Genomic DNA, 27,559 nt, shown 5'->3' with positions numbered 1-27,559 from the left:
GAAATCTTCATCTCCATAAAGCATTTCAGCCGATGGAAGCATGAAGTGCTCCAAAATCTCCTGATAGCTAGCTGCATTGACCCTGCCCTTGATGAAACACAGTGGACCAACACCAGCAGCTGACATGGCACCCCACACCATCACTGACTGTGGGTACTTGACACTGGACTTCAGGCATTTTGGCATTTCCTTCTCCCCAGTCTTCCTCCAGACTCTGGCACCTTGATTTCCGAATGACATGCAAAATTTGCTTTCATCAGAAAAAAGTACTTGGGACCACTTAGCAACAGTCCAGTGCTGCTTCTCTGTAGCCCAGGTCAGGCGCCTCTGCCGCTGTTTATGGTTCAAAAGTGGCTTTACCTGGGGAATGCGGCACCTGTAGCCCATTTCCTGCACACGCCTGTGCACGGTGGCTCTGGATGTTTCCACACCAGACTCAGTCCACTGCTTCCTCAGGTTCCCCAAGGTCTGGAATCGGTCCTTCTCCACAATCTTCCTCAGGGTCCGGTCTCCTCTTCTCGTTGTACAGCGTTTTCTGCCACATTGTTTCCTTCCAACAGACTTACCATTGAGGTGCCTTGATACAGCACTCTGGGAACAGCCTATTTGTTGAGAAATTTCTTTCTGGGTCTTACCCTCTTGCTTGAGGGTGTCAATGATGGCCTTCTTGACATCTGTCAGGTCGCTAGTCTTACCCATGATGGGGGTTTTGAGTAATGAACCAGGCAGGGAGTTTATAAAAGCCTCAGGTATCTTTTGCATGTGTTTAGAGTTAATTAGTTGATTCAGAAGATTAGGGTAATAGGTCGTTTAGAGAACCTTTTCTTGATATGCTAATTTATTGAGACAGGTTTTTTGGGTTATCAGGAGTTGTATGCCAAAATCATCAGTATTAAAACAATAAAAGACCTGACAAATTTCAGTTGGTGGATAATGAATCTATAATATATGAAAGTTTAATTGTAATCATTACATTATGGTAAATAATGAAATTTAACACTATATGCTAATTTTTTGAGAAGGACCTGTAGACAGATAGATAGATTATAGATAACTAGATGGTGGCCCGATTCAGCCATATTCTAGAATATGTATGTATATAGCAGCCACATAGTATATAGCACAGGCCACGACATATTCTTGAATACCCGATGCGTTAATACAGGCCACGCAGTATATAACAATGGCCACGCAGTATATAACACAGCCCAAACAGTATATAACACTGCCCACATAGTATATAACACTGGCCACGTAGTATATGGCAGCCATGCAGTATATAACGCAGCCCACACAGTATATAACACTGCCCACGTAGTTTATAACACTGCCCACGTAGTATATAGCAGTCCACACAGTATATAACGCAGCCCAAACAGTATATGACACAGCCCACGCAGTATATAACACAGCCCACGTAGTATATAGCAGCCATGCAGTATATAACGCAGCCCACACAGTATATAACACTGCCCACGTAGTTTATAACACTGCCCACGTAGTATATAGCAGTCCACGCAGTATATAACGCAGCCCAAACAGTATATAACACAGCCCACACAGTATATAACACAGCCCACATAGTATATAACACTGGCCACGTAGTATATAGCAGCCATGCAGTATATAACGCAGCCCACACAGTTTATAACACTGCCCACGTAGTATATAGCAGTCCACGCAGTATATAACGCAGCCCACACAGTATATAACATTGCCCACGTAGTTTATAACACTGCCCACGTAGTATATAGCAGTCCACGCAGTATATAACGCAGCCCACACAGTATATAACACCTCCCACGTAGTATATAGCAGCCATGTAATATATAACGCAGCCCACGCAGTATATAACATTGCCCACATAGTATATAACACTGCCCACATAATATATATACCCAAAGTAGTAGACCAAACAATATATGAGGCGTACCTCCAAAAAGAGCATATATCCAAACAAGAAGAGAAGTAACAAACCAAAAATAAAATATAAGAGATTTTATTAAGTATGATTAAAAGACAAAAATGCAATTTATATGTAAATGTATACAGAACAAGGGGAAACACGGCAAAATGGACCCAAGGCAATCCATAAAATATAAATAAATATAAAGGAGTTGATCACTAAATGCATATGCACCAGCAGGCTCTGGATTACAAAAATGAAAGACCACAGATAAAGTACAACCAAAACCAGTGGAATAAATCCTAACAGACCATGTATATGGTAAAAGACTCACAGGTGTCTGTGGGTGACAAATAGGAGTAGATGTGCCTATTTAAGACTACTGTAATGTACTAGATATGGGGCCACGTAGTTATACCTATATGTGGTGCTAATGTAGCCAAGATGTATGGGACTATGCCAGCTATCAAGTGACCATATAGGTCCAGGATAAAGTGTCAGTGCATAGTGCAAATAACGCAGGAGGCCATATAAATCCATATAGGAGCCATATCAAAAGGATCATAAGTCAAGTATCTGCGCTGTATGCATACCTGCTGGTAAGAGGATTTGCCGTGGGACAGGATAACCCCGACGCGCGTTTCGCAACGTGGCTTCTTCCAGGGGGTCGTAATCACATAATATATAGCAGCCATGTAGTATATATGACACAGCCCACGCAGTATATAACATTGCCCACATAGTATATAACACTGCCCACATAATATATAGCAGCCATGTAGTATATAACGCAGCCCACACAGTATATAACATTGCCCACATAGTATATAACACTGCCCACGTAGTACATAGCAGCCATGTAGTATATAACGCAGCCCACGCAGTATATAACATTGCCCACATAGTATATAACACTGCCCACGTAGTACATAGCAGCCATGTAGTATATAACGCAGCCCACGCAGTATATAACATTGCCCACATAGTATATAACACTGCCCACGTAGTACATAGCAGCCATGTAGTATATAATGCAGACCACGCAGTATATAACAATGCCCACATAGTATATAACACTGCCCACGTAGTACATAGCAGCCATGTAGTATATAACGCAGCCCACGCAGTATATAACATTGCCCACATAGTATATAACACTGCCCACGTAGTACATAGCAGCCATGTAGTATATAACGCAGCCCACGCAGTATGTAACACAGCCCACGTAGTCTATAGCAATGTGGGCACTATATGCGTGGTTAAAAAAGACTTAAAATAAAAAATAAACATATACTCCCCTTCCGAAGACCCCTTGTAGTCCTGGCGCCTGTGTGCGGTGAACGCGGCAGCTTCCAGTTCCAGGGTTGGTATGAGCGCAGGACCTGTGATGACGTCGCGGTCACATGACCGTGACATCATGGAAGGTCCTTCTCGTATAGCGTCCTTGGCACCGGAACCTGCCGCTTGCACTGCCGAGGACACCGCGCCACGTCGGAAGGTGAGAATAACCGTTTTTTTATTATTATTATTTTTAACATTAGATCATTTTACTATTGAGGCTGCATATGCAGCCTCAATAGTAAGAACTTGGTCACACAGGGTTAATAGCTGCGTTAATGGAGTGCGTTACACCGCGGCATAACGCGGACCATTAACGCTGCCATTAACCCTGTGTGAGGGCTGACTGGAGGGGAGTACGGAGCGGGCACTGACTGCGGGGATGAAGGAGCGGCCATTTTGCCGCCGCTGATAGGTCGTGGCAATGGTTGTGGGCGTTTTGCCACGACCAATCAGCGACTTGGATTTCCATGACAGACAGAGGCCGCGACTAAGTGACCCTTAGACAATTATATAGTAGATATACACATAAATAATAGATATATAATACATAATAGATAGATAGATAGATAGATAAATAGATAGATAGATAGATAGATAGATAGATAGATAGATAATAGATAGATAGATAGATAGATAGATAGATAGATAGATAGATAAATAGATAGATAGATAGATAGATAGATAGATAGATAGATACATAGATAATAGATAGATAGATAATAGATAGATAGATAGATAGATAATAGATAGATAGATAGATAGATAGATAGATAAATAGATAGATAGATAGATAGATAGATACATAGATAATAGATAGATAGATAGATAGATAGATAGATAGATAGATAGATAGATACATAGATAATAGATAGATAGATAATAGATAGATAGATAGATAGATAATAGATAGATAGATAGATAGATAGATAGATAGATAGATAGATAAATAGATAGATAGATAGATAGATAGATACATAGATAATAGATAGATAGATAGATAGATAGATAGATAGATAGATAATAGATAGATAGATAGATGCTGTGATTATCATACCATTAGGTGATCATTAACGATCATTAGTTCCACATATTTCGCCTCGTCCTGTACATTATTTAATATCCACTGAACCTGGAAATTAAAGGAGGAAACAATAAAAGCTTGCAATACATTTTTGTACAACCTCAGTCATTTTCATACTTACGGTACTTTCATCTTTATGGGATTTTGAAAACCTGAATATTCTTTCTCTTTTTTTTTATCTCTGGAACTGAGTTCGGTTCCTGATAAACGCATTTCATAAGCCATAACCTTATTTTTCCATTGACAGTAATTTGAGAGCTTGTCTTTTTGCCAGACAATAAGTATTTTTAAATGTCACCATTTTAGAACACATCATTATATAGCTGACATTAATCTTTTTGAGATAGCAAAAATGGGTTGCAGAGTGAGAAAAAAAAAACAACTGTTTTTTTAGGTTTTTTTCCCCTGCGTTCACAGTACAATGTACTGCAAATTACATGATAATTATATTTTGCAGGTTATTGCAATTGCAACAATACCAAATGTATGTTTTTGTGTATATATACAGTACTTTTGCACACTAGAAACACAAGACCAGCAGCATTTGCACGTTTCCATCTTCAGAGCTCTGTGACTTTTTGTGGATCTGCTATTACTTTTTATTAGTGCTATTTTGCTGTACAGTTTTTTGCACGTTTTTTATTGCTTTCTTTGTAGATGGAATGAACAAAACCAGCAGATCTGGATTTTTTTTTTATTGCATGTGTGATAAATAATGTCATCATTTTATTTTGCATGCCATTACAGATGCTGTGATACCAATTATGTATGTTTTTAAGTTTTTGCAAAGTTTTTTTTTTTTAGGAAAAAAAAAACTTTTTTAACATAAATTTTCTTTTTTTTGTTTTCTTTAAAAAACACAAACCAAAATGAATACTTTTTGACTACTTTTTGGGACGTGTCTGATTGCACTGGATGACTTAAACATCTAACCTTCTGATCACTCAGACAATACAATATGATACTTCTATATAAAGGCTCTTTCACACGTCCATATATTTCCGGTACAGTGAAAAAACAATACCGAAGATATTAGTGTCCGTGTACTTTTGTGTAATACTTGTGGCATACGTGTCCTACCTGTGTGCCACACGTACCGGTGTCTGGGAGACAGCGGTACTGTTTGTGCTGTTTGCCAGCACTGGGTACTGAAGACAGCTTGCATCATTCTCCCCTGCTTGTGCTGTGACCAGCACTAGCAGGGGAGAATGTTGAGAGTTGTATTCAACTGATAACAGCGATAGCAGGTGGCAGCTGATGGGAGTATTCATCAGTCGGCGCCTAAGCTCTAAATAAATTAAAAAAAAAAACAGTGTGCGTTCTCCTATATTTTTGACATCCAGCCTTGCTAAAGAAGACAACTGGGGGCTGGTATACTCAGGCTGGTAAGGGGCTATGGATATTGTCCCCCAGCCTAAAAATAGCAGGCCGCAGCAGCCTCTCCATTACTAACCCGTGGGCTTGACGTCACCAGACAATAGAAAGGTGACATCAACCCCACAAATATGAACCCTACTTGCCACCGCCACAGGGCAAGAGGGAAGAGCCGGGCAAAATGCAAGAATTGGCAATTCTAATAGATGTGCCTTTTCTAGGCGGCTGCGGATTGCTATTTTTAGGCTGAGGGGTTAATATCCATGGCCCCTTACAAGCCTGAGAATACCAGCCCCCTGCTGTCTGCTTTAGCGAGGCTCATTGTCAAAAATGTTGGGAATCCCATGCCGGTTTTTTAAATTATTTATTTAAATAATTAAAAAAAAAAAAAAAACAGCATGGGGTCCCCTCTATTCTTGATAACCAGCCTTGCTGAAGCGGACAGCTGAAGGTTGCACACGCAGCTGTCAGTTTTGCCTGGATGGTTATCAACAATACAAGGGAACCCATTTTTTTATAAATGTATTTATAGCGCAGGTGGCGGCTGATGAATAGTCCCATCAGCCGCCGCCTGCTCTTGCTGTAATTAGCGGCAACAGGTGTAAGCTGATGGGAGCAGTAGTCCATTCAGCCGCCGCCTGCTCTTGCTGTAATTAGCGGCAACAGGTGTAAGCTGATGGGAGCAGTAGTCCATTCAGCCGCCGCCTGCTCTTGCTGTAATTAGCGGCAACAGGTGTAAGCTGATGGGAGCAGTAGTCCATTCAGCCGCCGCCTGCTCTTGCTGTAATTAGCGGCACCAGGTGTAGACTGATGGGAGCAGTAGTCCCATCAGCCGCTGCCTGTTCTCGCTGTTATCAGTTGAATATAACTCTCAACATTCTCCCTTGCCCACACTGATCGCAGAGCGAGCAGGGGAGGTATGATGAGAGCGATCTTCAGCACTCGGCGCTGGGGAGCAGCGCTAACAGTACCGCTGCTTCCCAGGAACTGGTACGTGTCACACTGATGACACACAAATGTCAACTGCGTGTCATCAGTGTGCACGTGTGGGGGACGCTTTGTGGCCCGTGCTGCTGTTAAATATCTGACATGTAAGTGTGTTTTGCCCCCAAACACATAGTCCGTGGAAGCACATTGACATGTGCACAGACTGGGTCAACATATGTAAGTGTCTCTGGTACATGTGAAAACTGTCACCACACGTACCGGAGACACTGACATGTGAAGGAGGCCTAACAGTGTTTCATGCCTGTCATTGTGAAAAAGAGGCAGATTGTAATAGGCTTCTGTACATGTCAGACCTAGAGGTCATTCCATGGTGGGGCTGACACTGAGGTGTCAGACAGAACCTTCACCCTGTCTAACCTTTTAGGCTATGTGCACACGTTGCGGATTTTGCTGCGGAGCCGCAGCAGCTTTCCACGCGTTTACAGTACAATGTAAACCTATGGAAAACGCAATCCGCAGTGCCCATGCTGCGGAAAAAAACGCGCGGAAATGCTGTGGGTTACATTCCGCAGCATGTCAATTCTTTGTGCGGATTCCGAAGCGGTTTACACCTGCTCCATAATAGGAATCCGCAGGTGTAAAAACAGCACAAAATCCGCATAAAAAACGTAAAAAAAGGCAGTGCCTTTTACCTGCGGATTTCTGAAATCCGCTGCTGAAAAATCCGCAGAGCTCCTTTCTACGTGTGCACATACCCTAAGATGCTGCAGTCAGCAATAATCATGGCAACTAAGGGATTATGCATTTTACTGTGTTACGAGCAGGCTGTACATGCCAAACAATACAATTTTTTTTAATGGAAACCAGATGCCTATCTGTTTAATTTTTAAAATAGTTTAAGGATTGCCTTCACCAGTGTATAACAAATGGAGAGGAGAAGACCATTTTTGTGCCGGTAATAATCAAGTTACAGTATACATTACAGCGCCTCTCAACTGGCTGAAAATAAATGCTGAACATTTTGGGAACACCCTTATTTTTTTTCTTCGCACTTTATTAACCCTAACATATATATATAAATATCCTAATATATAGGATATTTCTGGTTCTCTATACGTTAAACTGCCCCTTTGATGATTTTACTCACATTTCTCTTTTTCCTCCGAGGTCCTGATGTCTGACTCAACTTTACAGATGTTTCGTTCAGAGACCAGAATTCTAGAAGCAGAGGAAATTGAATGTAGATGTAACCATGATACTCACAATTCACTATGGTGTCCTGATGCCCCCGTCTACTTCATAAATTTTCTATTCTATTCTGCTGGTTGAAAAAATAATGACCAGAAAACAAGACCAGTTTTGTAATACTTACCGGATGGCAGCTCGTCGAGAGGAAATTCAAGTACTTTTGATTTGTAAACAGAATGTAATTGAAAATCCTCCTGTCATATAAAAACAGAAAAGATAATATCATAAAATAATACTTTTATAAGAAATAGTAAAAATAATAATAATATTTATGGAAACCAGAAAAGCAGATGACGCAAGAACTTATTTTCCAGTCTGTGTAGGAGCATTCTTATATTGTAATGTCAGGGACAAAAATGAATCCTAAGACTGTAGGGCGCCGTCAGTATTTCAGCTGCACAGCAGCACTCCGGGCCGCCCGCTGGGTAGCAAACTGCAGCACTGTTCAAGTACAGTAGTATATGGATTAGATCTTGTGGGAGATCAATCAAAAACAACAAATTTATTATACGAGTTTGCAAACTTTTTCCTCATACAATCAACAAGATTTATATACCGTAAATAAAACAGAAAAAAAATACATTAAGGCTATGTGCACACGTTGCAGATTTGCCTGCAGAATTTCCTGCACGGAATCTGCATCTCTTGGCTGAATCTGCAGGTCAAAAATCTGCACTTTTTTTGTGGATTTTGTCCATTTTTTCTGTGAATTTACTGCGGATTCTGTGCGGATTTCATCCGCTTTTACCCCCTGCGGGTTTCTATAATGGAATGGGTGCAGAAACGCAGCAGTTCCGCAAAAAGAATTGACATGGTACTTAAAATAATCCGCTGTGGATTCCGTGCGGACAATTCTGCACCATTGGAACAGCATTTTGTTTTTCCCATTGATTTACATTGTACTGTAAATCACTTGCGGATCTGCAGCGAATCTGTGTGGAAAAAACGCTGCAGATCTGCAGCAAATCCGCAATGTGTGCACATACCCTAAGGGTATGTTTCCACGTTTAGGAAACGCTGCGTTTTTGACGCTGCGTTGAGCCGCAGCGTCAAAAACGCAGCGTCCAGATGTTACAGCATAGTGAAGGGGATTTCATGAAATCCCGTCTCCACTATGCATTAAAAGACGCATGCGGCAGACCCGCGAAAACGCACATGCGGCGCGTCTTTTAAGAACGCAGCATGTCCTTACATTGCAGAAACAACGCAAGGACAGCGCAGGTGACCTGCCAGTGACCTCTGGTGCAGATTTGGTCAGGATTTTACCTGCATAAAATACTGACCAAACTATGATGCAATCCTGAATGTGGACACATACCCTAAGGGTATGTTTCCACGTGCAGGAAACGCTGCGTGTTTGACGCTACTTAGAGACGCAGCGTCAAACATGCAGCGTCCAGATGTTACAGCATAGTGGAGGGGATTTAATGAAATCCCGTCTCCACTATGCGTGGTAACACACACGCGGCGGCCCTGCGACTCCGGACAGGCAGCGCGTCTTTTAAGATCGCAGCATGTCCGTATACCTTGCGGCGACGCTGTGTCGCCGCAAGGTATAACACAGGGCCCTATGGTCGGGTGCGATGATCCCGGATGTGTGCAATGAACACATCCGGCATCATCGCGTCCCGGAAAGGGAGCGGAGCTTAGTGCAGAGCGGGTTTGCCGCTCCGACTAAACCGCCGGCCATCCTGAAGGTGGACACATACCCAAAGGGTATGTGCACACGTCAGGTTTTTTTCCTGACAAAATCCTGAGAATTCTGCCAGAAATCCGCGTTTTTTTTCCACGCGGATTTCTCGCGGAATTTGCGCGTTTTTTGCGCGGATTTTTAGCGTTTTTTTATTTTCCTGAATGTCCTTTTTGCCATGGAATCCGCAAAAAATACGCAAAAAGAATGAGCATGTCCGTTCTTTTTGCGGAATGCGTTTTTTTGCGAAAAAAAAACGCTAACATATGCACAAAAAATGCGGAATGCATTCTAAAAGATAGGATGCATAATGTTAGCGTTTTTTTTACCGGATTTATAGCGTTTTTATAGCGAAAATCCGCAAAAAAACGCTAAAAATCCAGACGTGTGCACATACCCTAATTCTTTATGGGTCTGCGGGAGAAAGCAGGAATTAATGAAGCAGTAGTCGGGCATATACACTGCCGCTCCATCCTAACAGGGATAAAAGTGCCCCTTTCCACTGATCGGTGCGAGTTCCAGCAGTCGAACATCACAGATCTTTTAATAAGTGAAGTTGACAGGTTCGGCTTGTAAGAGGGATGAAAATGTCTGTTGCTATTAACCCTCTTACTCTCTAACCCTCCTTAACTAGATGGTGCGGTGGCGCAGTGGTTAGCACAGCAGCGCTGGAGTCCTGGGTTCTAATCCCACCCAGGACAACATCTGCAAAGAGTTTGTATGTTCTCTCCGTGTTTGCGTGGGTTTCCTCCGGGCACTCCAGTTTCCTCCCACATTCCAAAGACATACTGATAGGAATTCTAGATTGTGAGCCCAATCGGGGACAGTGATGATAATGTGTGCAAACTGTAAAGCGCTGCGGAATATGTTAGCGCTATATAAAAATAAAGATTATTATTGTCTTTTTTCGGCCTTACTAACTATGTTACTATCAATATTGTATCATACAATTATTAGGTTCTGTAGAAGGACGTAGATCTGGGTATTTATTATGATGGAATATAGGCTGAACTGGATGGACAAATGTATTTTTTCGGCCTTACTAACTATGTTACTATGTTACTATCAAGAGAAACTACAGAACCTGCCGATGATTCAAGCTGCCTGAACCACGGTCAGCATAAGGCCACATCCACACATTCAGTATTTGGTCAGTATTTTACATCAGTATTTGCATATCTCTAGTGATGAGCGAATATACTCGTTACTCGAGATTTCTCGAGCATGCTCGGGTGTCCTCCGAGTATTTTTTAGTGCTCGGAGATTTCGTTTTCATCGCCTCAGCTGAATGATTTACAGCTACTAGCCAGGCTGAGTACATGCGGGGGTTGCCTGGTTGCTAGGGAATCCCCACATGTAATCAAGCTGTCTAATAGCTGTAAATCATCCAGCTGCGGCGAAGAAAACTAAATCTCCGAGCACTAAAAAATACTTGGAGGGCACCCAAGCGTGCTCGGGAAATCGCGAGTAACGAGTATATTCGCTCATCACTACATATCTCCCTCTGAGGGTATGTTTCCACGTTCAGAAAACGCTGCGTTTTTGATGCTGCGTTGAGTCGCAGCGTCAAAAACGCAGCATCCAGATGTTACAGCATAGTGGAGGGGATTTCATGAAATCCCGTCTCCACTATGCATTAAAAGACGCATGCGGCAGACCCGCGGAAACGGACATGCGGCGTGTCTTTTAAGAACGCAGCATGTCCTTACATTGCAGAAACAACGCAAGGACAGCGCAGGTGACCTGCCAGTGACCTCAGGTGCAGATTTGGTCAGGATTTTACCTGCATAAAATCTTGACCAAATCCTGATGCAATCCTGAACGTGGACACATACCCTGACAGGACCACTGAGAGTGGGGAAGAACTTAGGCTGCTGTCACACTAGCAGTATTTGGTCAGTATTTTACATCAGTATTTCTCAGCCAAAACCAGGAGTGGGTGATAAATGCAGAAGTGGAGCATATGTTTCTATTATACTTTTCCTCTAATTGTTCCACTCCTGGTTTTGGCTACAAATACTGATGTAAAATACTGACCAAATACTGCTAGTGTGACGTCACCCCTAATGTGAATGGGGCAAACCTACATACAAAACTAGAGATGAGCGAATTGATATGCAGAAGCCTGGTCCAGTGGCCGGGTCAGAATTCCGTGGCCAAAAGATGGGAGACCGGGCACTGCTTCCAGCTTCTCATTTAATAAGCCGGTCTGGTGCAATGTCTATTTATTTTTTGCATATGAGAAAAACAGATGCCACACTGATGGTAAAAATGGATGACAATTGGATCCAGTGCACTGATGAAAAATAGTCTGTTTTTATTGTACCCCAAAAAAAACCCTTATATGTGAATGAGGCTAAAGGCCTGGTTTGCATTAATATAGTGCACTCAGCTGGAAGTATTTGCCTGAACTGCAAAAAAAAAAAAAGGATTCAGAAATACATGGCTTCATATCCATGAGCAAGACATAATAAAACAATGTGCTTTTGCCCACTCTTCGTCAGGTTGATGCCATTTTTTATAGAGGGGCAAAGCCGTATATGTTCTTTTCTCCATTGTTCTCAGTGGGAGACGTGCTGAAACGCGTAGTAGGGAGCTCCAATAAGTCTAAAGCTATTCCTGACTGTTCAGTTACAATCTGGTTGAGGAAAAAAAACACATATATAGACACGTAGATGGAAGAATACGCAGTTCGCCGTATGGCACACGCTTGCATGCGTTTTTTGACTTATACGTGCAAAATTTGGGGCAGATTCGCTGCGACTAACAACGTCTTTATAAAGAATGTTGTCTGTTGTGAAACTGTGCATTTCTACCACACTCTGGACAAAAAAATGATAATTTTTTATTATAAATAATTTATTATTTTTCACTTCAGGTAGTCACAGCTCGACCACTCATGTCTGAGAAAGGAATACCAATCTATAAACCGATGACAGACGGCGGAAATAGCCGAGAGGGCTGTACTACTACGGTGTTTCCGTAGCTCCTATAGAAATAAATGGTAGTTACGGAAACAGCGTAAGCACATAGAGCTACGTTATTTTCGTAACTTAAGAGATTACGGAATTAGCGTAGCTTGCCGTAGTAACGCTGTTCACGTATCTGCCATTCAGGTCTACTACGGTTACGGAAATGGCGTAGTAGTAAAGCCCGCTCGGCTATTTCCGTAATCCCGTTCACTTGTGCTAGACACCGTCACTTACTCTGCAGACCCCAGAGCGGAAATGTTGCAGGGACGAGTCATGTGACCCGTCCGTGTCACGTGGTAGGACGTCATCGTCAATACCTAGCAGGAGCTGCTCCGGTGCAGACGCGGCCAGGCTCCCGCTCCGCCAGGTCAGTGCTGGGTGTCCGGTCCTCAGTCCGCGGCAGGCGGTGTGTGTGGGGGAAGGAGGGCGGACGGCAGAACTTGTGTTACTTATTGCTCGGAGAATGGGGGCAGACTCGGTGCTGGGAGTTTAGAAGCTACAGGTGAGATATGCACCTCCCAGTCTCTGGGGCAGGGGTCACCAGCTTTAGTGGAACTACAAGTCCCAGCACACCCTGCAGAGCCGCAGTTTAGGGGATGGTGCAAATCTGCTCCGTGCATTAGAAATGTAGTAACACAGAATTACTGCACAATGTGACTGATCTCCGGGTGTCAAGAACTGTGCTAAATTGTTACTAGGAGACCGGCGGCATCAGTATGGATGTAGCAGAGCCGAGGCGGCGTCGGTATGGATGTAGCAGAGCCGAGGCGGCGTCGGTATGGATGTAGCAGAGCCGAGGCGGCGTCGGTAGGGATGTAGCGGAGCCGAGGCGGCGTCGGTATGGATGTAGCAGAGCCGAGGCGGCGTCGGTATGGGTGTAGCAGAGCCGAGGCGGCGTCGGTATGGGTGTAGCAGAGCCGAGGCGGCGTCGGTAGGGATGTAGCAGAGCCGAGGCGGCGTCGGTAGGGATGTAGCAGAGCCGAGGCGGCGTCGGTAGGGATGTAGCAGAGCCGAGGCGGCGTCGGTAGGGATGTAGCAGAGCCGAGGCGGCGTCGGTAGGGATGTAGCAGAGCCGAGGCGGCGTCGGTAGGGATGTAGCAGAGCCGAGGCGGCGTCGGTATGGATGTAGCAGAGCCGAGGCGGCGTCGGTAGGGATGTAGCAGAGCCGAGGCGGCGTCGGTATGGATGTAGCGGAGCCGAGGCGGCGTCGGTAGGGATGTAGCGGAGCCGAGGCGGCGTCGGTAGGGATGTAGCAGAGCCGAGGCGGCGTCGGTAGGGATGTAGCAGAGCCGAGGCGGCGTCGGTAGGGATGTAGCAGAGCCGAGGCGGCGTCGGTATGGATGTAGCAGAGCCGAGGCGGCGTCGGTAGGGATGTAGCAGAGCCGAGGCGGCGTCGGTATGGATGTAGCGGAGCCGAGGCGGCGTCGGTAGGGATGTAGCGGAGCCGAGGCGGCGTCGGTAGGGATGTAGCGGAGCCGAGGCGGCGTCGGTAGGGATGTAGCGGAGCCGAGGCGGCGTCGGTAGGGATGTAGCGGAGCCGAGGCGGCGTCGGTAGGGATGTAGCGGAGCCGAGGCGGCGTCGGTAGGGATGTAGCGGAGCCGAGGCGGCGTCGGTAGGGATGTAGCGGAGCCGAGGCGGCGTCGGTAGGGATGTAGCGGAGCCGAGGCGGCGTCGGTAGGGATGTAGCGGAGCCGAGGCGGCGTCGGTAGGGATGTAGCGGAGCCGAGGCGGCGTCGGTAGGGATGTAGCGGAGCCGAGGCGGCGTCGGTAGGGATGCAGCGGAGCCGAGGCGGCGTCGGTAGGGATGTAGCAGAGCCGAGGCGGCGTCGGTAGGGATGTAGCAGAGTTGAGGGAGTCATGTGTTCTCCTCTGGGATCGTATTGTGATTTCTTATAAGGGGTTATACCACATTTATTGGGCATCAAGCGACTGTGCTCAAATTACCGGTATGTCTTGCATTAATGTCACAGCATGTTCCTCTGCGATGTTCTGGCATAACCCCGGGGGCTGCTGGTCTAATACACAGCACATACAGGGCACTGGGGGCGTGTCACTGTGCCTGTCCTCCAAATGCATGGCCCGCCCCCAGTGCACTTCCAGACTGATTTACATATGGGTTGTACACTAGAAAATCTTTTTTATTGCGGGACAAGCTGTTCCATTCCATAAGTAAAAACAATCTCCCCGGCTCTCCTTTGAATTTACTTCATAAGTGCAATGGATTCCATGCCAGAGTGAAGTGACTACTGTTATCACTGTCATTTGTGTGCGTCAGGTAATCGCTAATAGTGCAATTACCCCAAGGTGGCTTTATAGGCAAAGCTTGCAAAAGGTTGTTTCCTTTCAGTCCACCTGCAGCAAGTGTGAGCCAAGATATGAAACATATTAAGTATAGCATTATCACCAGTCGGGATTCTAGCAAAGCTGGGTGGCCGACAATACAGCTGTCATTAACCCCTTAATGACCGCCAATACGCTTTTTAACTGACCTTACATATAAGAGAATATCATCCCCATACAGGTATCAATCCGGCATCTGTTGGTTGTGCACTATAGCTGACAACTTTTTGCATCAGCCACGATCAGTGTTTGCACCGTCCAAATCTGTTTAACCCCTTAGATGCTGCTGTAAATAGTGACTACATCATTATATATGGTTAACAGAGTGTGGGGGCTCCCTCTTTATCCCAATTGGTGCCCTCAGATCATGATTTTGTGGTCCTGATGTTTGCCATGGCAATTCATGACCAAATAGCGGCCTTCGAGTCTGCCGGGTGTAGTAATCTGTTCAGAAGTTAGAGGCATGTAGGTGGTAAAAATGCACATTTTCATTTTTGTCATACCACTTTGCATTAATTCCTGTAAAGCACCTGAAGGGTTAATAAATTACCCGACAGCAGTTTTTTATATGTCAGGGGGTGCTGTTTTTAAAATGGTATCACGTTTGGGGGTTTCCCAATACATGAGACCCCTAAAGTCACTTCAAACATGGATGAGTCCCTAAAAAATAAATTTAGTAAATTTCCTTGAAAAAATGAAAAATTGCTGCTACAATTTTAAACCTCCTAAAATGCTAAAAAAATAAAATATCATTTTACAAATGGTGCTGATGTAAAGCCGACATGTGGGAAATATTATTTATTAATGTTTTGCTGTGGTATGACTATCTGGATTAAAGGGATAATCATTCAAATTTTGAAAATTGCAAATTTTTTAACATTTTTCTCAAATTTTTGATATTTTTTATAAATAAACACAAAACATATTGACCTAAATTTACCATTTTCATAAAGTATAATGTGTCACGAAAAAACAGTCTCAAAATCACTGGGATTTGTTGAAGCGTTGCAGAGTTATTACCACATAAAGTGACAATGGTCAGATTTCAAAAATTTGGCTCTGTCACTAAGGGGTTAAAGGGAACCTGTCACCCCGTTTTTTGAGATTGAGCTATAAATACTGTTAAATAGGGCCTGTGCTGTGCGTTACTATGGTGTATGTAGTGTACCCTGATTCCCCATGTATGCCGAGAAATACATTACCAAAGTCGGCGTTTTCGCCTGTCAATCAGGCTGGTCAGGTCAGGTGGGCGTGTTCACAGCGTTCTTTTCTTCCCCAGGTTTCCGTTGGTGGCGTAGTGGTGTGCGCATGTCCAAGGTCCGGATTCCCTGTGCCCACGTGAAGACACAGCGCGCGATCTGCGCTGTCATTCCTTTCATCGGTGCGGGCGGCCATCTTCCTGGGGCCGCGCGTGCGCAGATGTAGTGCTCTGCTACACGGGGCTTCAGGAAAATGGCCGCGGGATGCCGCGCGTGCGCAGAAGAGATCGCGGCGGCCATTTTCCCAAAGCCGAGATGCAAACTCGGCTTTGGGAAAATGGCCGCCGCGATCTCTTCTGCGCACGCGCGGCATCCCGCGGCCATTTTCCTGAAGCCCCGTGCAGCAGAGCACTACATCTGCGCACGCGCGGCCCCAGGAAGATGGCCGCCCGCACCGATGAAAGGAATGACAGCGCAGATCGCGCGCTGTGTCTTCACGTGGGCACAGGGAATCCGGACCTTGGACATGCGCACACCACTACGCCACCAACGGAAACCTGGGGAAGAAAAGAACGCTGTGAACACGCCCACCTGACCAGACCAGCCTGATTGACAGGCGAAAACGCCGACTTTGGTAATGTATTTCTCGGCATACATGGGGAATCAGGGTACACTACATACACCATAGTAACGCACAGCACAGGCCCTATTTAACAGTATTTATATCTCAATCTCAAAAAACGGGGTGACAGGTTCCCTTTAATGGAACCCGATGATTTGTTCACACAACTAAATAGCAAGTCCAGAGAGGTAGCCCCCTATACAAGAAAGACCCTCCACCCCCTGCTGCAGGGTTGCACCATCCAGATAGCACAGTGGGTATTGATAAGGCAGAATTTTGGCAGACCTACAATCTGTTTCTGCACGCTTTCATTTCCAGGATGGTGGACGAGGAGCTATATGTGAGGTCCCAGTTGTCAGACCCCCCCATCCATGTTTATGGTGGGCATATTTACGGTTATCCCTGGTGCAGGGCCTGAGGACTTTCTTTGCCCTACACCACTATATTGCACTTCTTGAATTCGTCCCTGAAATTCTTTTTGTTCCTGAGAATTTGAGGCGGCATATTCATCTTTGTGCCATTTGAGTGGGGGGTTCTCAGCGGGTTCCTCACAGTGTGACAAGCAGATGAAGAACTGTCATTTGTTGCTGCCAAGACTCTACAACCTCTTGGTATCATTTGCAGCTTCCCCTCCTGACAGCTTTTCAGGCGCGTTCGTGTCGCTGCCAGTTCCTCAATCTTTGGCTCGCCGAGTCCTGGCACTAGCAGCGCTGCATAGAAACCAGAGCCGGCTCAGTGTGATGATACTCGTGCCGAATTCGTTAACTAGATGCATGGACGTTTGTGAAGTTTGACCACTAGCCATGCAAGTAGGCATCTATTGACTACCAACTAGTGATGAGCGAACGTGCGCGGATAATTCATTATTAGAGTATGATCTGGTGGTAAGTGTCTTCAGCGTGCTCGAAAAATATGTTCGCGTCTCGCGGCTGTTCGACAGCAACAAGACCTTCAGCTGTGGGGACATGAACATATTATTCAAGCATGCTGAGATAATGACTTATCCGAGCTCGTTCGCTCATCACTACTAACAACTTCTTCATATTATAAAGGTGTTACGGCAAGTTTAAAGGGCACCTGACACTCTCCATTAATGTCTTTTTTGTTTTTACCTTGTGTAAATGCCACTGTTCTCCTGAATCTGACATTATTTCTCGTTTGTTCCTGCCTCCTTTCTGTTTCTGAGAGATGGCTCCCTTTCCCTCTATTTAAAACTAGTGTTGGACGAGCGTTGGCCTCAATAAGACGCTCACCGGAGAGTTGAGGATCACTAGCCTGGCCTCAATAAGACGCTCACTAGCCTGGCCTCAATAAGACGCTCACCGGAGAGTTGAGGATCACTAGCCTGGCCTCAATAAGACGCTCACCGGACAGTTGAGGATCACTAGCCTGGCCTCAATAAGACGCTCACCGGACAGTTGAGGATCGCTAGCCTGGCCTCAATAAGACGCTCACAGAGAGTTGAGGATCGCTAGCCTGGCCTCAATAAGACGCTCACCGGAGAGTTGAGGATCACTAGTCTACTTGGCTAACAAGTCTACAGGAAAGAGAAGGCTACATCTTGGTAAGGGAGAGGCACAGGAACAAAATAAAAATATGACCAGATTCAGGAGAACAGCAGCATTTACACCAGGTAAATCACACATTTATGGCAAGTGACAAGTCAAATTTAAAATAACAGAAGGTCCCTCCCTTACGGGGACACCCATTAAAAGCCATAGATATACAGAACATTGATTTTTAAACCATATATAAACGGGACCACCACCTCTTGGACAAATTACATCTCCCACTATGACCTGATAGCTGCAGATTTAGGGGACCCCTAATTAGCCATTTTTAGGCTTTCACTATTTGCCTTCAAAACGTATAATAGTGTTCTCCACCCATGGCAAAACTACAGCCCGCAGCACGGCTAACAGGACATTTTGGGAGTTGTAGTATCACCACAGGCTGCTGACCCCTGCTGTAAATGATTAGTGTATCTTTTGGGTGCTTAGACAATCATTTTTTACTTTATTAGGGCAAGTGCAGACGAGCGTATTTTCAGTCCGACAAAACATCGGATCGCACTTGGGCCAATGTTGGTCTATGAGGCCGTGCACATGTCAGATTTGTCCGCCGCATCAAGGTGACCCTACTCGGGATGGTCCCACCCTTTGGTATTAAAACCTTAGCATGTGTCAAATGATGTAAATCTGAATAAGGGTTGAGCAGGACCAAGACGCCGACTAATGGACACCCAGCCATAAGGAGCTATTTAAACATAATGTCCAGCTCAAAAAAAAGGGAGGCATGGAGTGCAAAAAAAACCAAAATAAATTAACTGGAGTGCAAGTTGGTATGCATGCATGGTGTAGGCGCATGTTCACACTGGCCACTAAACGGACACAACCTGAGACCAGAACAAAATGAGCAAATACCCTGCAGTAAATAAATATCAATAGTGAACATGAGCAAAATGTAGTAACAGTGGGAAAGTGAACATGATGTATTCAGGATACAGATCAGGGGTAGGTGACAAGTCCCAGCCTGTGACATGAACGTTGATCTAATGAATACATCTGACTCATTCCCACATATCCGTCCTGTTCATTGACCAACTGCCAGATGACTCTGAATGCAAAGGGGACGTGAAAAATGGATGGATTACAGATATGTAGTGCGGAGCCTATATGGCCTGCAAGGGCCCATATGGTAGCCATGCACAATCCTCGGAAAAGTAAAAAAAAAAAAAAAAAGAGACTTGGTCCATAAAGAAGCAATCTCCCCAATTATCACTTCTTGACATTAAAATGTATATCATCAAATTGTAAAAATATAATACTATCCAGCCTCATATTGTACATTTTTCTATCTGGTCCTTTCTATCGCAATCGGCAGAACAACAAAAAAAAAAAATATGCGTGGTAAAATGAGTGTAGAACATAGTTTGCAGATCAGCCGGGAGGCCTGACACGCCGCAAGGTAGAAAGCATTCACAAATTACCAGGATTTCAGTGTGTGTGGGTGGGAAGTGCAGCAATTGTCCTCCTCTCAGTCCTTGACACACGAGAGACGCCTCCACATTTTGCTTTTGCTGAAGGTTAAATCAAGTTTGCATTGACCCTTTTATATTTATGCGAAACTGGCAAAAAACAATATACCGTAGTAGCTGCCGTTCAGAAAGAACCCCACGCCGCAGAGGCACGGGGGCGCAGAACAAGACGGTTCTCAGGATTCTTCTGCATTGACCCCTTTAGTGGGAGAAGGGATATTTCAATATGGTTTCCTACAGAGGTAATTTCAGGAACGTATTCCTGAGAACGGTTTCTTTAATAACCTGTAGCATGTGGTTTCTGGATATAATTATTTGGAGTTCAAAGGGGACCAGTCAGGACATTATTACATATGGAAGTGGTAGAGATTGCACATGCCAATCATGAGAAATATAGTATAGCAGACATATGCAAATCAGGCGGGAAGTGCACTGGGGGCGTGTCACTGCACTTGGAAGAAGCGGTCTAAGTATATTGATAGGCATATCATGCCGCTGTGCACTGTCGCCGTGATCTGCATATGTTGCTACACTACATTTCTCATGACTGGCACAAACGATCTCTACATTAAAAGGTATAATTTTTATTGGGGGGCAAGCACTTATGTAACGACATATGTAAATGCCTGCTGACTGGCTCTCTGTTGAATGGCTCTGTTGGGGTAAATGGGTGACCTTTGGAGCAGTTTAGGATGGGGCAGATGCTGAGCTTGATACATTTTGTTTGCTGTAAGTTGATTTAGAATTTTCAATTACAAAAAAATGTAAATGCGGTCAGGATGATGCAGGCTCCCTCTACGAGTGGGTGGGGAAAGCGGGACTCGCAGGCTCCCTCTACGAGTGGGTGGGGAAAGCGGGACTCGCAGGCTCCCCATACGAGTGGGTGGGGAAAGCGGGACTCGCAGGCTCCCTCTACGAGTGGGTGGGGAAAGCGGGACTCGCAGGCTCCCCATACGAGTGGGTGGGGAAAGCGGGACTCGCAGGCTCCCTCTACGAGTGGGTGGGGAAAGCGGGACTCGCAGGCTCCCTCTACGAGTGGGTGGGGAAAGCGGGACTCGCAGGCTCCCTCTACGAGTGGGTGGGGAAAGCGGGACTCGCAGGCTCTCTCTTTGAACCCTAACAACATTTTACATAAAAGACAATCCGATAATAGAAACCTCCTAAATCCTCATGGTTCTATTGTAAAAGGGTTGTCCACTAATTATATATTAATGGTCAATCCTTAGAATAGGTCATCCGTATTTGATCAGTGTTACTGCTGCTCTGCTCCTATTCACTTCAATAGGAGTTGAGAATGGCCATTACATAGTGTACCGGGCTTTGCTATAACAGCTCTGTTAACCACTTACTACAGATAAGCGAATTGAGTTGCAGAACCCTGGTCCAGCGGCCTTGTGAAGAGGTTGTGGCTCCTATACAGGAGTCCTGCCAGCATGCCCGCCACCCTTTCCATTTAATAGGGCAGCGCAATATCATGCATGCATCACACGGTGCAAGGTCTATACATCAGAAGAGACACTGGGGATGCTGACGGGTTGGAGGAGGTTTGCAGGGCTCTCATCCAGAGACCGCAGACTACTAGCCATTGGACTACGGTCTTGTAACTCGAATTATTCATCTTTAAGTTTCAGATCCCAACTGATCTGTTATTGATTTATCCTAGGGACACACCATTAATATACAAGTAGTGGACAACCCCATTAAGTAAACCTTTTAAGTGGAGCTTGTATGCAATGCATTACTGATGACTATTCCTAATTGTGTCCACTAGTGATGAGTGAACATGCTCAGACAAGGTGTTATCTGAGCATGCTCGGGTGCTAAACAAGTGACTTTGGCGTGCTCGAAAAATATGTTTGCGTCCCCGCAGCTGCATGTCTCGGTGCTGTTCGACAGCCGCTACACATCCAGGGATTTTGTGTTTATGTAATCCCTGAGATGTTGTGGCTGTCAAACAGCCGCTAGACATGCAGCCGCGGAGACTCAAACATATTATTTCAGCATGCCGAAGTTACTCGGTTAGCACCCGAGCATGCTCAGATAACACCTTATCCCAGCACGTATGCTCATCACTAGTGTCCTTCTCTATGGCACGTCAGATACTGCAGATCATTTACAAAATAGTCATCTTATCGGAAACAATATGAAAAAAAAATGTGGTAAAGACGTTACTCAAGATAATACTTTCATAAATTTCCATATGTAGACAGGACCCATACCTCAGATGTGTAATTTGCATTTGCTTTTGACATTTGCACACACCTCCACATGCTGAGGACACAAGTTAGTCAGCCTCAATCTGTCCCAACATGCTGTATTTCCGCAGTTAAATCCACAGCAGGTTCTGCTGCCGTGGATTTCGAGGCGTGGGTATGTACCCTTCAATAGGCATCGTCTATTTGGTGAAGCTGAACGTAGATGTTGGATGGAGAGTCTTTGGAATGGCTTGTATCATTTGGTCATTTCCTTTCAGTTTCTACCGCTGTATAGTAGACTGCATCCTTATGCTGTACAGACTTATTTCAGGAAAACAAGAACCACAGGAAAAAGACTAGTGGTTAAGATGTCTACATAAAGAAGGGGGCAAACAAATACTTGTGAAATTGTTGGGATTTTATTAGGAAATTACGGTAATATAGTATTTTATTTTTTGTTTGTTTGTTTTTAGGTTCCGCAAGAGGCGAGTAGAATAATGGGCTGTCAGGAAGTGCACGCCGTCACCCTACTGGCCTTTGTCTGTGGCACAGCGTCCATCGCAGGCCTTTTTACCGCCACCCTGCTGCCTCAATGGAGACAGATGAAACTCTACACCTATAACAGAAATGAAAAAAACTTGACGGTCAGCATCGGCATGTGGGTGAAGTGCACTCGTCAGGAGTGGTCCCGCGAGTGCCTGATGTATGACGGCGAGTGGTACGCCAGCGTCGACCAGTTAGACATTCGCGTCCTCCAGTTTGCCCTTCCGTTCAGCATCCTGACAGCCGGCTCTGCCCTAATCCTGTGTCTAACCGGAATATGTAACACCACTTTTAGCCCCAATGTGCCAAACCTAAAAATCGCCAGGTGCGTCGTCAACAGTTCCGGCTGCCATCTTGTGGCCGGCTTGCTATATGTCCTGGCGGGTAGTATTAGCCTGACGCCGTCCATATGGTCGATATTTTATAATGACGTATTGAACAGGAAATACGGGCCATATTTTACCTATGACATTGCTGTCTTTGTTGCCATAGGCGGATCCGGTGGGATGTATTTCACGGCCCTGTTACTGTTTATCTGGTACTGTGCCTGCAAGTCTCTGCCATCGCCATTTTGGCAGCCGCTCTATTCCCATGCACCCAGCATGCACAGCTACGTCCCCCCGTCGTCATACTCATCGCGGTCCCGGATGTCGGCCATTGAAATAGACATCCCCGTGGTCTCGCACACCGCATAGATCCATCCCATCGTGTGAACTTTGATTTCCTGTTGCATATTGGTGGTTTCATTCTGCTGATCAATATTGTCAATTTTTGTTTTGTTACATATTTTTTTTTAATTTTTGTAATTGTAGGGTTTTTTTTTTATTATTTTTTTCTGGAAATTGCTCTTTCTTGACAGTTGTATTGTTTTAAGCCACTGCATTTTAATTTCGCCTTTGCGTTGAAATTTCTATTAATATAAAGTGATGTTTTAGTTGTTTTTTTTTTTTGCATAATGGGGGAACATATTACTTATAATTTTATATAGTTGTGATATTAATATTTTTGGAAACCTGCGTAATGTCTGTGAATAGGTCTCTGTAGATTTATATTAAGCCATGGAAGATTTAACGCAAAATAGGAGCGATTAGCGGTCCATTCACACCTACCCATTCTCCAGCATCACGTTATATGGACCAAACGAGTGCCTAAACAAAACCACTGAGGAATGTTTTTGGAGTTTTTTTTTTTTTATGACCACGATAGGGGCAGCACGGTGGCACGGTGGATAGCCTTGCAGCGCTGGAGTCCTGGGTTCAAACCCCACCAAGGACAACATCTGCAAAGAGTTTGTATGCTCTCCCCGTGTTTGCATGGGTTTCCTCCGGGTACTCCGGTTACCTCCCACATTCCAAAGACATACTGATAGGGAATTTAGATTGTGAGCCCCAATGGGGACAGCAATGATAATGTGTGCAAACTGTAAAGCGCTGCGGAATATGTTAGCGCTATATAAAATTATTATTATTATAGGTGACTATGTAATGTAGGGTCTTTCCAGCCACTGTCTATCCTGGTATATAGAGAGAAGCCGTCTCTATATATGCCCCAATAGCTCATCTGTACTGGATTGTCCAGAGGGAACAGTCCACGTTTGCACACACAATGCCCTTTTAAATTATGTTCACACAGTGCATTTTTGCAGTTGGTTTTCGTGCAGGAAAAATGCATACATTAAATGCATTAAAAAAAAAAATACTGCTGAAAAAAAACCTAGGAAAATAAACACACTGTGTGAATGAGATTTTAGAAATCTCATTTATTTTGCTGCTGCTCCTGTAAACCGCTGCATTTTTGCCCGTATGAAAACCTCCAACGTGTGAACAAACTCTTAAAGGTTCAAAAAAGGTTAGTAAGAAGCAAATAAAACTACCGAAAATTACCCAAATCTGCCATATTCAAAATCCATTTATGCAGTTACAGAAGAAATGTGGTAAATGATTAAAAAATAAAGTCTATATTTTTACAGAGTATTTTGAATATATTGAGAAAAAATGTACCGGTAGATTTCTTGAAAATAAAGATCAAAGAGGAAGGTAACAAATATAATTTTTTTTTTGACCCCTTTTGATCATCTTATTCTACTTTTCCTCCCCACGGTGTCAAATCCCTGTCTCTATTGAAGTCGTTAAGGAAATTGAATGGTATATTGGCCAAACACATGCACGTGGTATAGGGTTAATGATATGTTTTTGCTTTGTACCCAATCACAGCGCAGTTCTCATGTCTTAAAAGCGTGCTGGCTACTCTATTTGAGCATCGTAGTGCTCAGGTACACATCAAGTATCGCGGGTGGTGGAGCGCCATGCTAGAGTCCCCGCCCAGCATGTTTTGCCAGCCAGTAAACATGTGGGGGTTGTCTGACATTCACTGTTTCGGCATTAAGAAGCGGGAACTCAAGCACCTGCGATACATGAGGCGTACTTAAGCACCATCCAGGGGCGAGCACGCTCGCTCATTGAGTTTTAACCACCTCTGCCGTGAATATTTGATGGCATTAGCAACTGGAGTCTGATGTGTTTACACGGGCAGACTTTTCTCCAATAGATAATATAACAAGTCCATTAGCGCTTGTCTAAGGGCCCGTTGACATAGGATGATGGAGATGAACGATCTTTAGAGGTTGTTCACTACTAGCACAACCCCTTCTTAAATTAAATGTTCGGCCATGATAAAATAATAAAAGCCTATACTCGCCTCCTGTGCCGGGCTGCAACTGATCTCGGACTTCCTCTTCCTGCTCAATTCGACAGGAGGCGGAGACTATTACGCCAGCGCTGATTGGGTGCCAGAGTCATGTGTCCCAACACCGCATCACAGTGGGGGACTGGCACGGGAGAGGAGTATAGGCTTTATGTTATTGGGAACAAACATTTAGTTTAAGAAGGGGTTGCAACATTTGGCGCCCATACAGTTTGTCGGCAGCACAACTCCTGTTAACATGGGTAAATGTGCTGCCGACAATTTAGGCAGCTGAAGCAATTTGACCAGCCGGTTTCACACAGGGACCGGCCAGCTGTACGTGACGGGATCACAGTCCTATATGAGGCTGATAAATTCGAGTCAGGAGGAGACCAGCGACTGGTTGAGAAATGGCAGTCTGGACACGGACCATGAAACAGAGACACCTGACCGGCCCTACTGATAGCCATTATGAAAGTGAATAACGGATTGCATTTTAGAAATAAAGTGAAAAAATAATTTATATAGAATTAAAAACATTTTTTTTTTTTTTTTTTACTGTGACTATATGAAAATAAAAATAGTTTGCATTGAAATTAAAATGTCATTTATAGTGCCCTGTTTCTTTTCTCTCCTCTCCTATAACACGGTATGAATAGTTTTGTAAGGTGCTACAAGAAAGTAAAAATTAACATTTTTTTCCACCAGAACGCAAAAAAATCGTAACGACCACACAATGCAATGATAACAGATTTCCTTGATAACGTATGCCTGAATGATTCTTACTGTAATCTCTATGCAGTCTATAGGTTTTGGTATTTTAGCTGCTGATGTTAAGTGCTTTGATTTTTGTTAGGTTCTCTCGATGTTTACATGCCGGTCATGTCGAGTATTGTTGTATTTTTATCAAATGGTGAAATAAAAATTTTGAATGACTGGTCCGAATATTTTCTGGTGTTTTGGAGTTATTTATTTTATAAGTAACATAGTAACATAGTAACATAGTTAGTAAGGCCGAAAAAAGACATTTGTCCATCCAGTTCAGCCTATATTCCGTCATAATAAATCCCCAGATCTACGTCCTTTTACAGAACCTAATAATTGTATGATACAATATTGTTCTGCTCCAGGAAGACATCCAGGCCTCTCTTGAACCCCTCGACTGAGTTCACCATCACCACCTCCTCAGGCAAGCAATTCCAGATTCTCACTGCCCTAACAGTAAAGAATCCTCTTCTATGTTGGTGGAAAAACCTTCTCTCCTCCAGACGCAAAGAATGCCCCCTTGTGCCCGTCACCTTCCTTGGTATAAACAGATCCTCAGCGAGATATTTGTATTGTCCCCTTATATACTTATACATGGTTATTAGATCGCCCCTCAGTCGTCTTTTTTCTAGACTAAATAATCCTAATTTTGCTAATCTATCTGGGTATTGTAGTTCTCCCATCCCCTTTATTAATTTTGTTGCCCTCCTTTGTACTCTCTCTAGTTCCATTATATCCTTCCTGAGCACCGGTGCCCAAAACTGGACACAGTACTCCATGTGCGGTCTAACTAGGGATTTGTACAGAGGCAGTATAATGCTCTCATCATGTGTATCCAGACCTCTTTTAATGCACCCCATGATCCTGTTTGCCTTGGCAGCTGCTGCCTGGCACTGGCTGCTCCAGGTAAGTTTATCATTAACTAGGATCCCCAAGTCCTTCTCCCTGTCAGATTTACCCAGTGGTTTCCCGTTCAGTGTGTAATGGTGATATTGATTCCTTCTTCCCATGTGTATAACCTTACATTTATCATTGTTAAACCTCATCTGCCACCTTTCAGCCCAAGTTTCCAACTTATCCAGATCCATCTGTAGCAGAATACTATCTTCTCTTGTATTAACTGCTTTACATAGTTTTGTATCATCTGCAAATATCGATATTTTACTGTGTAAACCTTCTACCAGATCATTAATGAATATGTTGAAGAGAACAGGTCCCAATACTGACCCCTGCGGTACCCCACTGGTCACAGCGACCCAGTTAGAGACTATACCATTTATAACCACCCTCTGCTTTCTATCACTAAGCCAGTTACTAACCCATTTACACACATTTTCCCCCAGACCAAGCATTCTCATTTTGTGTACCAACCTCTTGTGCGGCACGGTATCAAACGCTTTGGAAAAATCGAGATATACCACGTCCAATGACTCACCGTGGTCCAGTCTATAGCTTACCTCTTCATAAAAACTGATTAGATTGGTTTGACAGGAGCGATTTCTCATAAACCCATGCTGATATGGAGTTAAACAGTTATTCTCATTGAGATAATCCAGAATAACATCCCTCAGAAACCCTTCAAATATTTTACCAACAATAGAGGTTAGACTTACTG

At 44.3% G+C, this 27,559-nt stretch overlaps 2 protein-coding genes across 8 annotated transcripts in view; one reads left to right on the top strand and one right to left on the bottom strand.

Annotated features, from left to right (window-relative positions):
• The window catches only part of ADAM22 (ADAM metallopeptidase domain 22), a 274,548-nt gene that overhangs the window by 121,783 nt on the left and 125,206 nt on the right, over nt 1-27,559 (bottom strand). For all 7 annotated transcript variants that reach the window (XM_069729469.1, XM_069729471.1, XM_069729473.1 and 4 more), the window contains exons 7-9: nt 8,023-8,092; nt 7,798-7,868; nt 4,302-4,376 (exon numbers count right to left, since the gene is read on the bottom strand). In XM_069729469.1, the coding sequence (XP_069585570.1) occupies nt 4,302-4,376; nt 7,798-7,868; nt 8,023-8,092 (216 nt within the window). The remainder of the gene's footprint in view (nt 1-4,301; nt 4,377-7,797; nt 7,869-8,022; nt 8,093-27,559) is intronic.
• Nucleotides 12,796-26,124, top strand: CLDN12 (claudin 12). Its single transcript, XM_069729480.1, has 2 exons — nt 12,796-12,927; nt 22,428-26,124. The coding sequence occupies exon 2, from the start codon at nt 22,452-22,454 to the stop codon at nt 23,190-23,192; it is 741 nt and encodes a 246-aa protein (XP_069585581.1). The 5' UTR covers nt 12,796-12,927; nt 22,428-22,451; the 3' UTR covers nt 23,193-26,124.

This window comes from Ranitomeya imitator, chromosome 6, assembly GCF_032444005.1.
Source record: "Ranitomeya imitator isolate aRanImi1 chromosome 6, aRanImi1.pri, whole genome shotgun sequence".
NCBI lineage: Eukaryota > Metazoa > Chordata > Amphibia > Anura > Dendrobatidae > Ranitomeya > Ranitomeya imitator.
The sequence above is the reverse complement of the archived record's forward strand: the minus strand, read 5'-3'. Positions and strand labels throughout refer to the sequence as shown.